We start from the raw sequence: 15,241 nt of genomic DNA, 5'->3' as shown, positions 1-15,241 counted from the left end.
TCGGAGGATGGTCCCTCCTTTTTGTGAGAAGGACGTTGAGAAGTATTTTTGTCATTTCGAGAGGGTTGCAGCTTCATTAAAGTGGCCTGAAAATGTTTGGTCTTTGCTTTTGCAATGCGTGATAACCGGTAAGGCGCAGGAGGTTTATGCTTCGTTGTCCATTGAAGATTCTGCTGATTATACGATTGTTAAGGCTGCTATATTAAAAGCCTACGAGTTAGTCCCGGAAGCATATAGACAGCGATTTAGACAATACACGAAACTTTCGAATCAGACTTATGTTGAGTTTGCGCGTGAAAAGGAAATTTTGTTTGATCGTTGGTGCGCGTCTCAAAAAGCCGAGAGTAGAGAGCAGGTTAGACAGTTAATCCTTATAGAGGAATTTAAGAGTTGTGTACCTGTCGCCCTTGCTACTTATGTAAACGAACAAAAAGTAGACACGCTCTACAAAGCTGCTACTCTGGCCGATGACTTCGTTTTAACACATAAAGTCACTTTCAAGGATGTTCAAAAATCACGAGATAATATTCCTGTTGATCCACCTGTTGTGTTGCCTCGCAAATCGTTTAATGGTAAGCCTACTGTTTCGACTGGTGATAGGGTTTGCTTTTATTGTAAGGCCTCTGGTCATTTAATCGCAAACTGCCCTGTTCTTAAAAAGAAGTCTCATACAAAAACGGTTGGTTTGATCTCTGTTGATTCCAGTTCGAAATTTGACTGCATTACGCCTGAGTCTGATTGTGATGCCCGTCTCATCAAAACTGGTTATGGACCTTTCCTGCATTGTGGAACTGTGTTTATTCCCAGTTTGTGTAAGCCTGTACCTGTTCGTATTCTTCGGGATACGGGGGCTAGTCTTTCGTTTATTCTGGAGGGGGTTTTACCGTTGTCACAGGAGACTACCACGGGTAGTGTTGCTTTAGTCCGAGGTATTGAAATGGGAGTTATGGAGGTTCCGTTACACAGAATTCATTTGCAATCAGAATTGGTGTCGGGTGATGTGGTAGTGGGTGTTCGTTCATCTCTTCCAGTTCCTGAAGTAACATTCATTTTAGGAAATGATTTAGCTGGAAGTAGTGTGTGGAGTTGTGCTGATGTATCACCTGAAGTTGTCTCTGTACCGCTTGTTGCTAACGCTGATGATTGTGCACTTAAGTATCCTGATGTTTTTACCGCGTGCGCAGTTACTCGCTCTATGGCCAAATCCGCTGATCGTTTCATTTCGGATGAAGTGGATTTATGCGACACGTTCATTTCAAATCCTGATGTAACGAAACTGCTTTCCGTTTCTCCACAGGAAAAAGCATATCTGACTCCCGTGATTGCCGAAAAGTCTACTCGTAAAGATCATGTTGATTTGTCTCTGTGTCCAGATAAATTAATTGCTGCCCAAAGGTTCGACGCAACTCTTGCCCCATTATTTGAATTGGTTCAACCAGTGCCTGAGACTGAGAGTGTGCCGGCGTCCCAGGCATATTTCCTCAAAAATGAGATCTTGATGAGAAACATGAAGCTAATAGTGCTCAGTTGGTTCAAGATCTATTGAGTCTATTGAGTCTATTAATAATTTGATTTCTGCATGCTCTCTTAAGTAGACAAGATCGCTAGTGTGGGTATTTGAACAGGCCCACTCCATTCTCATTAGATTGCATGAAAAATGCAAAAAGAATATACATAATGGTTTTATGTAAAGAAATAAAAAGTAATCGTGTGGATACAATGAAATTTCACGTTTACACACTTAGATTAAAAGTTATAATGTACACTGTTTAGTCAAGCCCTGTGTGGCAAGGGGGGCGTGGTTCTGCGAAGTCCGTAGCAGGAGTGAGAGGACGGGGCCGGGCGGTGAGTAAGTAAATTAAGAGCAGATGATGAACACCTGTACTTGATTGCAGTGATTGGAGTGGAGAGACCAATAAAAGCCAGTGGGACTGATGGAAAGTTGAGAGAGAGTTGGACTGGGAACTGCTGCCATTGGGGAAAAGCACTGCTTTGAAGCGTTATATCTGTTTGTGCTGTAGTTGGGAGATGTGAATGTGCCCTTGCGCACTTTTTGTTTGTTTAATAATTTATTTGGAGGAAAAAAACACGAGTCCCAGTCACGCCGATCCATGTCTTCTCCCTTTCAACCCATTCCTACATTGAACCTAACCACACTGGTGCCGAAACCCGGGAAAGGAAAGGAAGAAGATTCCCTGCAGTCATGCAGTCCCATCAGGAACGCCATTTACAGACATTATACAGTCGTTCGCCGGTCTTCATCAAGAACAACATCAGGGCTTGCTGGCCCTGAAAGAGGAAGGAGATCAGCGTTTTGAATCGATCCTCAGGGCCCAGCATGAAGACCGCGAGCTGCTGCAGAGCTGGATAAACCAAGGGGTTCGGGCCGTTCCCTCGCTAGTCACAGACTTGGCTTTGCCCCTTCCACTTAATAAAATGGGGCCCCAGGATGACCCGGAAGCATTCCTTGATTTATTTGAGAAGTCCACTGAAGACCGGGAATGGCCCACTGCTGACTGGCCAATGCAGTTCAACCCTCTGTTGTCTGGAGAAGCACAGCCGCACACCAACTGCCAGTCCAGAATCTGCTGGTGTACAAAGACCTCAAACGTGCCATACTCCAGCGGGTCGGCCAGACCCCAGAACAGCATGGTCAGAGATTCAGGTCACTCAGCCTTGATGAGTCCGGCCTGCCCTTCATCCTGGCACAACAGCTCCACAACTCATGCCGCAAATGGCTGATGGCTGAGGGAAGCGACGTTGAGGAAATCATCAATAGTGTGGTACTGGAGCAGTTCGTGGCGCTGCTCCCAAAGAAGACCGCACAATGGGTTCAGTGCTACCGCCTGACCTCGCTGGACCAGGCCATCCAGCTTGCGGAGGATCAAATGGTGGTGTGTCCAGAGGTCGGTGACCCCTTTCCGGCTGCTTCTCTCCCCCCTCCCCCTCTGGTTTATCTTCCAGGCCTGTTCCTCTTCCCTGGTCCCGTGGGGGGATGGTGCCAAGGCCGGCGCCCAGGTGGAGAACAGGAGAACCAGGAGCATCCACCACCACTCTCTAAACGTCAATCCCTTGACCAGCTTCCTGCCACCAGGATGCGGGAAAAGTCTGGGCCGGCTTGTGGGCGCTGCGGGGACCCGGCTCACTTTATCGATCGGTGTCCAGTGATGGAGGTGGGAACGCTGATCCGGGTCACCGATTTGCCACAGTCCCCCGCGGTGGATTATCTGATATTGCCCGTTGAAATTCAATTTAGGGGACAAAAACATAGAATAGAGGTGGCAGTTAACCAGCACCTCCGGCATCCGCTAATTTTGGGAACCAATTGGCCAGCCTTTAATGAGTTTTTGGGATATTTATGTGCAGATGCCTCTTGGGGAGAAAGGGGTAAGAGGAAGGTAGTGGTGGTTCAGGTGGGGGAAGCTGAGCCGGAACATGAGGGAGCTGATCATCCTCACCGAGTGCAATGACTTTCCCCTGGAGCAATCCCACGATGAGATGCTAAAACATGCATTTGATCAGGTTCGCTATATTGATGGCCAGGTCCTTCACCCTGAACAACCACTCTCCTATCCTTATTTTATGATTCAGAAAGATTAGTTGTATTGGGTAACCCAAGATGCACTGTCAAAACAAGATACAACTCAGTTGTTGGTACCCAAGAGCCGTCGGGAAATGCTTTTCCAGTTGGCTCACTTTAATCCAATGGCCAAACGGCTACACTAAATTGCCTAATGACCCATTTTTTTTTGGCTGGGCATTCACGAGAACGTAAGCAGGTGGTGCACGTCTTGTCGTGAATGTCAGTTGGTGAATCCACTGGCCACTCCAAAAGCACCATTGTGCCCACTTCCCTTAAAGGTCCCCATTCTAATTAATTGGCATGGATCTCATCGGGCCATTAGAATGGTCAGCACGGTGACACCACTTCACGCTGGTGAATCCTGGTGGATTATGCAATGCGGTTTTCTGAAGCAGTGCCGCTCCACAGTATCTCCGTTAAAAGTGTTGCAGGCACACTGTTTCAACTAATCTCCCAGGTGGGAATCCCGAAAGAGATTTTCACCGACCAAGGTACGGCATTTATGTCACAAACTATTTGCGAACTTTATGAATTATTGGCCATTAAATCGATTCGTACCAGCGTCTTTCACTCACAAACAGACGGACTGGTAGAACTTTTTAATCGCACATTGAAAACCATGATTCAAAAGTTCGTGCGAGAGGACGCCAAAAATTGGGATAAGTGGCTAGAACCCCTCTTGTTCATCCCCCAGGCCCCCATGGGGTTTTCCCCCTTCAAACTCCTTTATGGACGTCAGCCCCGGGGGGTACTAGACGTTCCTAGGGAGACTTGGGAGTATGGACCTTCAACTAGTAAAAATGAAATTCAGTATGTCCTGGATCTGAGAGCAAAACTCCACACACTGGGGCAGCTTTCAATGGAGAATTTGTTACAGGCCCAGGACAGGCAGAGTCGGCTGTACAACAGAGGGGCTAGACTTCGTGAATTTGCACCGGGAGATAAAGTTCTTATATTACTCCCTACTTCTAGTTCAAAATTACTCGCCAAGTGGTAAGGGCCCTTCGAGGTCACACGGCAACTGGGAGATGTCAATTATTAGGTGATTCGAACAGATAGGGGTGGGGCACATCAAATTTATCACCTCAGCCTACTTATAAATACTTATAAAAAGGTGGAATCAGTGATGCTGGCGACGGTAGTGGGCGGACCTTTCACCCTCCCAGCTCTCTTATGTAAAAAAAGTGCAAACAGAGTTTGCTGATGTGTTTTCACCCCTACCTGGTCGGACAGACCTCATCTAGCACCACGTTGAGACCGAGCTGGGTGTGGTAGTTCGCAGCCAGCCGTATCACTTGCTGGAGCACAAAAAGAAAGTGGTTCAGGCTGAATTAGAAAGCATGCTAGACATGGTGTAATAGAAGAGTCCAACAGTGACTGTGCGAGCCAGATATTTTTAGTACCTAAAACTGATGGCTCGGTCCGGTCCACTCCAGTGACCTTCCAGTGTCTGATGGACAGGATTCTTCGACCGCACGCTGCATATGGCGCATTTGCGGGCTTTCCTGAGGATGTTGAGGGTGGCTGGACTCACAGCCAACCCGAAGAATGGTGCGATTGGGTGGGTGGAAGTGAGATATCTGGGCTTCCACTTGGGTCATGGACAAGTGCGTCGCCAAATTGACAAGACTGCAGCCGTTGCAACTTGTCCAAGACCCAAGACCAAAAAGAAGGTTAGACAGTTCCTGGGGCTGGTGGGATATTATTGAAGGTTTGTACCTAATTATTTGGACCTCGCCAACCCGCTGACTGATCTAACTAAAAAGGAAGCACCAGATATGGTCCAGTGGTCTGCCCCTGACTTTTCCCTCCCTTTTATTCTACAGACAGATGCATCGGACAGAGGGGTGGGAGCGGCCCTGTCCCAGGAGATAGAGGGCGAGGAGTGGCCGGTGCTGTACATTAGTCGTAAGCTCTCCAAGAGAGAGACTATGTACAGCACCATTCAAAAGAGTATTTGGACATCAAGTGGGCCATGCTCACCCTCCGATATTATCTCTTGGGACAGGAGTTCACCCTCTGCTCGGACCATGCTCCCATGCAGTGGCTCTACCACATGAAGGATACCAACGCGTGGATCACCCATTGGTATCTAGCTTTACAGCCCTTTAAATTCCAGGTGATCCACAGGCTGGGTGCACAGATGGTTGTGGCTGACTTCCTCTCCAGGAGGGGTGGGAGGCTGCAGGTTGGGAGGCTCCCCAACCCGAGTCGGGCGGTGGGGGTACCTGTCTCTGATTGCAGTGATTGAAGTGGAGAAACCAATTAAAACCAGTGGGACTGAAGGAAAGTTAAGAGAGAGTTGGACTGGGTACTCGTGAGCTGCTGCTCTTTTGGAAAAGCACTGCTTTGAAACATTATTTCTGTTTGTGCTGTAGTTGGTAGATGTGAATGTGCCCTTGTGCATTTTTTGTTCGTTTATTATTTTATTTGGAGGAAATAAACATGAGTGCCAGTGTTATGCCTCCTCTTTGTGTTGCATAAGAGATATCTAGTGGTGTAAATATTATTGCATTGATTACTTATATTTTTGTTCCTTCTCTCTTGCCGTTGATTTCTGTTTGTTTCTGAATTTGGTCTACTGAGAGGATATGCAGCAGTTACTCTTTTCTCTTTGTCTTTGGTAGTTTTGAAGGTCTAAGTCTGTAAGTATTTCTGTAAGAAGTATTTCTACTTTGTTATAATCTTTGTGTACTGTTCATTTCAGAATAATATCAATGTTGTATTAATAGAATTTCTCCATAGACATCCATGTTAATTTTAGCTTAAATGCTTATTAGTCATGCAAGTCTAATTATATGCCTATTTTTTCTAATGGAATAGTTATATATGTTAGTATTGAGTTGCTTATTCATGTATATGTGTACATATGGGCTGTTTGTAATGCCTTATTATTATTATTATGTTTTCACAGTTTTACAAAATTTAAAAGATCCTCACTAAAGGCCTTTCTCTACTCCGGTTTCCTGGGTCTTTATTTCATGGATCTTATGTTAGCTATCTGCTACGCTAACCTGTCAAAGCAAGAGCAGAATAGTAAAAAGACTTAAAATTCAGTCTGCCATCATAAGAAGATTGAGTTATCAACACTGCAGCCCAGAAGCTCAACATAGATTCAAAAATCTATCATGGAGAAGAAAAGCGAAGTAAAAACTTCTGCTAAACACAGAAGATGGGCAGTCTCAATGATCTTATCATTCTAGACGCTCAACCCATTCTAGTCATGCCTCATCTCATGGTTCTGCTGCCACAAGAGCTAGAGCCAAAGCGGAAGCTGCAAAAGTCAAAGCTTCACAAAAAGAAGCAGACATGTTAATAGAGCAGGCAAGGATAGAAGTGGAAGAATTTAAGAGAAAAACTGAGCTTGAAGTGGAACTGAAACCTAGGGCAACTGAGTTACAGGCCAACCTCAAATCACTGAAAATTCAGGGCAATGCTGAAGCATCTATTACAGAGGCTGAAATCCTTGAAGCAGCTTATGAGGAAGAAGTTGGAAAACCAACACAGCAGAATGTGACCAAATTAGTTCTGTATCACAAACATCAACGCACTATTGAGTACGTGCAACAATATTCTCAGGAGCATGAGGAGCAACAGTCTCAACTCATGGAACCACAACCCATCTTTTCACCAGAGCACCAGCCAAATACGGACAACGGTGAAACAGATAATCATGGAATCCAAACACACAGTTCAGAAGAAATTAGCGATGTCATGTTCCAAGAATTACCATCACAACGCCAGAGCATGAGCACAGCCTACGCTCAGCAAAGTCATGCACGTCCTTTGAAGTCATACCAAGATGAACACCGCCCTCTACAGACTCATGACACACAATCTAAAAGTAAAAACTACTTCATGCCCTTTAGATCACCCCTTCATGATCAGTCAGACACAACATACTTAGCCAGATACCTGATTCGCAAAGAAATAGTTAGCTCTGTGTTCCTAAAGTTTGACGATTAACCAGAAAACTACTGGGCCTAGAAAGCTTCCTTTGTCAACTCCACCAGTGATATAAACTTACCTCCCAGGGAAGAGCTAGATTTACTGACTAAATGGCTGGGACCACAGTCTGCAGAGCAAGCCAAACGCATCCGTGCAGTTCACATCAATAATGCCAGCTCAGGACTCAAAATGGTGTGGTAGAGATTGGAAGAATTCTATGGATCAGCAGAAATTATAGAAAACGCTATGCTTAAGAAGTTAGTCCAAAAATATCAAACAAGGACAATAAGAAACTGTGGGAGCTAGGGGACCTGTTGCTAGAGTTGGAGGCAGCTAGGAAAGATGGATTCTTACCTGGACTATCTTACCTTAACACACCACGGGGAGTCAACCCCGACGCACAGAAGCTCCCCTATAACCTTCTGGAGAAATGGATCTCAGTTGGTTCTAAATATAAAGATGACCATCAGGTTGAGTATCCCCCCTTTTGCGTCTTTGTAAAGTTCATCAGAGACCAAACAAAGAAACGAAATGACCCCGTTTTTCCAAACTGACCATGAGTGCTTCAGGCAAGATGGATAAACCTCTGAAACCCACCAAACCATCTGTGTTCAACAGCAAGACTGAGGGTTCCTCAGAAAATGGAGATAAGTGAAACATTTTGGAGAAAAAGGATGAAGATCCAGATAGATTATGTCCATTACATAATAAGCCGCAGCATGGCCTTAGATGAACGAAAAGCTAACCTCAAAGAGAAACATATCTGTTTCAAGTGTTGTGCTTCAACAAGTCACCTTGCCAAAAACTGTAAAAAAAAAAAAACAAACAAACTGTGCAGTGCAAAGAGTGCAACAGCAACAAACACTTAGCTGCACTTCACCCAGGGCTAGCATCATGGAAGTCATTGAGCTCTGCTGTAAAGGAGGATCACGGTGGGGAGCAACAGGAAAATGAGACTCCAGAGGTTATATCAAAGTGCACAGAAGTCTGCGGGGACACATATGGCTCCTGATCATGCTCCAAAATATGTTTTGTCCGAGTCTACCCTGCAGGTCAAAGAGAGAAAGCTGTTAGAGCATACACTGTCCTTGATGAGCAGCATAATGGACCCAACATTGCTCCATATGCTCAACAACTTGACCTCGGCTTGGTCATTGTAGGAGAAGTATGTCTCAGAATAGCCCACAAGCCTAACAGCATCAATGTTTACAGGACCGATGTCTTATTGTTACATGCATGTATATTTATGTATTTGCCTGCCCTCTAGGGGCAGGTAAAGCGTGATTTACCATTGTTCTGATTTAGCAGATCCTCTACACGTGTGGACTATTTACGTGAGCTTAAAGGAAGTCAAGTTCCCACACTTCAGGGGCGGAACTTGAGCGGCCGTCCCGAGTCGGAGCTGAGCTCTCTTCTGTGTTTATCCTTCTTATTTTTCCTGTCTAATTTCTCCCACTTGTTGTTATATTCCGTTTAATTAATAAATTCCCCTTTTGATCGAGCCGTTGTGTCATCCCTCTTTTGTGTTATAGCAGTGGCTGTAACATAATTGGGGGCTCGTCCGTCGTTTTTCTTTTTTTTTCTTTTCTCAGCTGTTTCGTGTGGGAGGGAAGAAAATGTGTATGGCCGTGTTTTCGTCGTGTTTGTTCGATTTACTTTTCGGTTGTGAGTAACTACGAGCGTCCCAGGTGAGTGTTTGCCCTATTTAGTCAGTAGTCGTCGGGTAGGTTTGAACCTGCCACTTTGTTATTTTGCCTTTTTTATTTTTAGTGGTTATTCGGAGTGGAGGCACGCTTCAGTTCACCGGCAGCTGATCTTGTTAATGGGATCGGTGTGCAGGTGTTCATGATTTTAGCGTTTAAAGTGGCCTCGAGCCCCTAACGCCACTGAAGACTAGGGAATTAATTTAATGTTAAATGGGGTAAATACGCGTGTGTTGTGGGATCGCTTTTGGTTATTCACTTTGTAAATTTAAATCGGTAAGTGAAGTTTATTCTTAATTCGTATCATGCGTGATAATTTCGTGTAGCGGCCAAAATCACTTTGTTTTCTTTAGTTTTGACAGGTAAAGTTTAGGATTTGTGAAAACGATTTAGTGGTTTCATTTGAGTATTTTTCTGAATTGTGTTGAAACCATTATTTTCGTTATTTTTGGTGAATAGCCTACGTGTGTCGAAATGACTTCAGTAGTTGATGTATTTCGGGAGTCTCCTTCTGAAGAACTGCTTTTATCGTACACAAAAGAGCAGTTATTGCAAATTGCAGAGTCTTATAAAGTCGAAATCGCTCCTAGGTATAAGACTTTGAAGGAAACTTTGCGAAACGTCCTTAAAGGCTGTCTGGTGGAGTTAGGCGTTTTACAAATGCCATTAGAAAACGTTAGTGTTGTGGAGGAAGTGGCTGATCCTTCGGTAAGTGAGAATGCTATTCGATTGAGAGAGTTGGCAGTTAAAGAAAAAGAATTGGAGTTAGAGAATGCCAAATTAGAGCTGCGAAAGCGTGAACTTGATCATCAGTTTGCTTTGAAACTAATGGAGTTAGAGATGAGCTCTAAGGCTGCTCACGCTGCCTCTGATTTATTTGATGTCAGCCGAAATCGGAGGATGGTCCCTCCTTTTTGTGAGAAGGACGTTGAGAAGTATTTTTGTCATTTCGAGAGGGTTGCAGCTTCATTAAAGTGGCCTGAAAATGTTTGGTCTTTGCTTTTGCAATGCGTGATAACCGGTAAGGCGCAGGAGGTTTATGCTTCGTTGTCCATTGAAGATTCTGCTGATTATACGATTGTTAAGGCTGCTATATTAAAAGCCTACGAGTTAGTCCCGGAAGCATATAGACAGCGATTTAGACAATACACGAAACTTTCGAATCAGACTTATGTTGAGTTTGCGCGTGAAAAGGAAATTTTGTTTGATCGTTGGTGCGCGTCTCAAAAAGCCGAGAGTAGAGAGCAGGTTAGACAGTTAATCCTTATAGAGGAATTTAAGAGTTGTGTACCTGTCGCCCTTGCTACTTATGTAAACGAACAAAAAGTAGACACGCTCTACAAAGCTGCTACTCTGGCCGATGACTTCGTTTTAACACATAAAGTCACTTTCAAGGATGTTCAAAAATCACGAGATAATATTCCTGTTGATCCACCTGTTGTGTTGCCTCGCAAATCGTTTAATGGTAAGCCTACTGTTTCGACTGGTGATAGGGTTTGCTTTTATTGTAAGGCCTCTGGTCATTTAATCGCAAACTGCCCTGTTCTTAAAAAGAAGTCTCATACAAAAACGGTTGGTTTGATCTCTGTTGATTCCAGTTCGAAATTTGACTGCATTACGCCTGAGTCTGATTGTGATGCCCGTCTCATCAAAACTGGTTATGGACCTTTCCTGCATTGTGGAACTGTGTTTATTCCCAGTTTGTGTAAGCCTGTACCTGTTCGTATTCTTCGGGATACGGGGGCTAGTCTTTCGTTTATTCTGGAGGGGGTTTTACCGTTGTCACAGGAGACTACCACGGGTAGTGTTGCTTTAGTCCGAGGTATTGAAATGGGAGTTATGGAGGTTCCGTTACACAGAATTCATTTGCAATCAGAATTGGTGTCGGGTGATGTGGTAGTGGGTGTTCGTTCATCTCTTCCAGTTCCTGAAGTAACATTCATTTTAGGAAATGATTTAGCTGGAAGTAGTGTGTGGAGTTGTGCTGATGTATCACCTGAAGTTGTCTCTGTACCGCTTGTTGCTAACGCTGATGATTGTGCACTTAAGTATCCTGATGTTTTTACCGCGTGCGCAGTTACTCGCTCTATGGCCAAATCCGCTGATCGTTTCATTTCGGATGAAGTGGATTTATGCGACACGTTCATTTCAAATCCTGATGTAACGAAACTGCTTTCCGTTTCTCCACAGGAAAAAGCATATCTGACTCCCGTGATTGCCGAAAAGTCTACTCGTAAAGATCATGTTGATTTGTCTCTGTGTCCAGATAAATTAATTGCTGCCCAAAGGTTCGACGCAACTCTTGCCCCATTATTTGAATTGGTTCAACCAGTGCCTGAGACTGAGAGTGTGCCGGCGTCCCAGGCATATTTCCTCAAAAATGAGATCTTGATGAGAAAATGGGTGTCTTCCAAATCTTCTGATGACTGGAATGCAGTCAGGCAAATTGTAGTTCCAGTAGTTTATCGTGATATGATTTTAAGCGTTGCACATAACGGTTTGGCTGGTCATTTAGGTGTCGCGAAAACGTATGACCGGATTCTGCGAAATTTTTATTGGCCCGGTTTAAAAAGAGATGTTTCACGTTTTTGTCAGACTTGTCATGTGTGTCAAATGGTGGGAAAGCCCAACCAAGTTATTCAGCCTGCACCACTTTGTCCAATTCCCATGGTTTCGGAGCCATTCGAGCACGTAATAGTTGACTGTGTTGGACCTTTTCCACGTTCAAAGTCTGGGTACAAGTACCTACTAACTATTATGTGCGTGACTACGCGTTTCCCTGAGGCGGTACCTTTGCGTTCCATCACCGCTAGAGCCATCACTAAGGCACTCATTAAGTTTTTCTCAGTTTTTGGGTTACCAAGAGTGATACAAAGTGATCGGGGAACGAATTTTATGTCTCATACGTTTTCTCAAGTGCTCAAACGACTTGGTATTAAGCATAACGTCTCGGCTGCCTATCATCCTGAGAGCCAGGGGGCGCTGGAGAGGTTTCACCAGACCCTGAAGTCTATGCTGTGCTCTTACTGTTTTGAGCTTGAGAGGGATTGGGAAGAGGGAATTCCTTGGTTGCTTTTTGCTTCACGAGAGGTAGTACAAGAATCACTTGGGTTTAGCCCTGCGGAACTGGTTTTTGGCCACAATCTGCGCGGCCCTCTGGCCGTACTGAAAGAAAAATGGCTCTCTGATTCAAAAAGCAGTACTCTTCCTGAGTATGTTTCACAATTTCATACACGTTTATACCGAGTCCGTGAATTGGCCAAGCAAAATCTTGAAAAAGCGCAAGAGAAAATGAAAACTTGGTTTGATAAGAAAGCTAGAGAACGGAGTTTTAGCCCTGGTGACAAAGTTTTGGTTTTGTTACCGGTGCTTGGTGGGCTATTGCAAGCTCGTTATACTGGCCCTTATGTGATTGAAAAGAAGTTATCAGATCGAGACTATGTTATCTCTACTCCTGACCGCCGTCAGAGGTCCCGAGTCTGCCATGTGAATATGATTAAAGTCTATCATGAGAGAAAGTCGGGTGCCAAACATCCAAAGAGTGGTTTACCTTGCGTTTCAGAGTGTGAAATCTCTGCTGTCGGGGTGCTCACATCTGAATGGATGGATGAGGCAGACGAAGGACCGTCAAGGTGTATAGTTCAGGGTAGGTTGAACAATTCAGAGATGCTCTTAACTTTGTCCAGTCAGCTACCGCATTTGTCTCCGGCTGAGAAAGCTGATGTTATGGAATTGGTGAGTACTTTTTCAGTGTTGTTCAGTGACATTCCCGGCCAGACGTCAGTTATCGAGCATGATATTGATGTGGGTTTTACGCCACCTATAAAACAGCATCCATATCGTGTTAACCCGTGTAAAAGAGCTAATTTGCAAAAAGAAGTCGAATACATGTTGGAAAATAACATCGCTGAGCCCAGCTCCAGTCCATGGAGTTCGCCATGTTTGCTGGTGAGTAAGTCAGATGGCACGTTTCGATTTTGCACTGACTATCGACGCGTAAACGCTGTTACAAAAACTGACTCTTATCCTTTACCAAGGGTAGATGATTGCGTCGATCGCGTAGGCTCTGCTGTTTATGTTTCGAAACTTGACCTGTTGAAGGGATACTGGCAGGTGCCTCTGACAGAACGTGCTAAGGAGATCTCAGCATTTGTCACTCCTGATGCTTTCCTTAATTATAAGGTTATGGCTTTCGGGATGAAAAATGCACCAAGTACCTTTCAGCGGCTTGTCAACACTGTTTTGGCTGGTGTAGGTGGTTGTGAAGCTTACTTGGATGACTTGGTTCTGTACAGCTCCTCGTGGGCTGAACATGTTGCGTTACTTCGCCAAGTTTTTCAGCGGTTGGCTGACGCTAAGCTCACTGTTAATCTGAGTAAATGTGAATTTGGTAAGGCCACCATTGTGTACTTAGGAAAAGTTATTGGCAGGGGTCAAGTACGGCCAGTGGCTGTAAAGGTTGCGGCCATTTGTGACTTTCCATCTCCAACGGATCGTAAGCAATTGAGACGTTTTTTAGGAATGGTGGGTTACTATCGTTCGTTTTGCAGAAACTTTGCAACTGTGGTTTCTCCTCTTACCAACTTGCTGAGTCCTAAAGTTCGGTTTGAGTGGTCTGATGTGTGCCAGTGTGCGTTTGAAAATGTTAAATCTCTGTTGATTTCATCCCCAGTGTTGGCCGCACCTGACCATTCACAACAGTTCAGTATCGTGGTGGATGCTAGCGATGTTGGGGCGGGAGCTGTCCTCCAGCAGATGGGTGCTGATGATGTGGAACACCCAGTGTGTTACTTTTCTAAAAAGTTTAATACTGCACAGTTAAAGTATTCTACTATTGAAAAGGAGGCATTAGCATTAGTTCTTGCGATTCAACATTTCGAGGTGTATTTGTCCAGCTGTTATTCGATCCTTGTGTATTGTGATCATAATCCGCTTATCTTTTTGAACTCCATGCGCAATTTTAATCAGCGTCTTATGCGCTGGAGTTTATACTTGCAGCCATACGACCTTGACATTAAACATGTCAGAGGTCGGGACAACGTGGTCGCTGACGCCCTATCCCGGATTGGATAGGCCTGTGGGTAACGTATGTTTTTGAGAAAGGTGTCTTTTAGTAGATGCACTTTCTTGTGGTGACGGTTCACTTTTGGGGGATGAAGGTGTTACATGCATGTATATTTATGTATTTGCCTGCCCTCTAGGGGCAGGTAAAGCGTGATTTACCATTGTTCTGATTTAGCAGATCCTCTACACGTGTGGACTATTTACGTGAGCTTAAAGGAAGTCAAGTTCCCACACTTCAGGGGCGGAACTTGAGCGGCCGTCCCGAGTCGGAGCTGAGCTCTCTTCTGTGTTTATCCTTCTTATTTTTCCTGTCTAATTTCTCCCACTTGTTGTTATATTCCGTTTAATTAATAAATTCCCCTTTTGATCGAGCCTTTGTGTCATCCCTCTTTTGTGTTATAGCAGTGGCTGTAACACTTATCTACTGGGCATACGTCTTTCTTTAGGCCATGTCATAGTGTTATTAACATCCAAGAAAAGTTTAACAAGAGGAGCTCAAATCACAGTATACAAACATTTTTTTGGGATCAATTTTTTATTTCTTTTTCAAAGAGAGGGTCATATACAATTGTATACAATTTATTCTCCAAAAATATACCATACAAATTTGACCCTCTAAACCCCTCCAATCACCCACCCCACCCAGCCCCCCAGCGGTCCCCAAGTCCAGGCCACCTTAACAATAAAAATGCAATCAAAAAACAAATTGCCTACAAAATTTGAAGAAGAGAAAATAAATAAATAAATAAAATAAATAAATAAAATAAAATACAATATAAATAATAGATACTCCAAAATTAAAAAAAACTTTTTTACAAATAAAATATGAAATAAATAAATAAATACATTCAAAATATAGAGGCAATCTACAATATGATAACCTTAGGCTAAACAAAGTACCACATAAATCATGTTAAACATTCAAAATATACCCCACGTTAAT

At 44.1% G+C, this 15,241-nt stretch overlaps 1 protein-coding gene across 2 annotated transcripts; it reads left to right on the top strand.

The window, feature by feature from the left end:
- On the top strand, positions 1 to 14,709 carry LOC128028630 (uncharacterized). Of its 2 annotated transcripts, none has more exons than XM_052615900.1 (2): positions 1 to 572; positions 13,907 to 14,709. In XM_052615900.1, exons 1-2 carry the CDS (start codon positions 8 to 10, stop codon positions 14,305 to 14,307), a joined length of 966 nt encoding a protein of 321 aa, XP_052471860.1. In that variant the 5' UTR covers positions 1 to 7; the 3' UTR covers positions 14,308 to 14,709. The 2 variants fall into 2 exon arrangements, with proteins under 2 accessions (XP_052471860.1, XP_052471859.1); XM_052615899.1 differs by lacking the exon at positions 1 to 572 and adding an exon at positions 10,128 to 10,699.
- The last annotated feature ends 532 nt before the right edge of the window (positions 14,710 to 15,241 follow it).

The sequence above is a fragment of the Carassius gibelio genome, chromosome A15 (assembly GCF_023724105.1).
Source record: "Carassius gibelio isolate Cgi1373 ecotype wild population from Czech Republic chromosome A15, carGib1.2-hapl.c, whole genome shotgun sequence".
NCBI classification, from domain to species: domain Eukaryota; kingdom Metazoa; phylum Chordata; class Actinopteri; order Cypriniformes; family Cyprinidae; genus Carassius; species Carassius gibelio.
The sequence above is the reverse complement of the archived record's forward strand: the minus strand, read 5'-3'. Positions and strand labels throughout refer to the sequence as shown.

Coding starts and splice junctions, on each gene's coding strand:
- LOC128028630 (XM_052615900.1), top strand. CDS start 8: ATGGTCCCTCCTTTTTGTGAGAAGGACGTTGAGAAGTATTTTTGTCAT. Junction 573..13,906: donor GCCTCGCAAATCGTTTAATG/GTAAGCCTACTG, acceptor TTTCATCCCCAG/TGTTGGCCGCACCTGACCAT.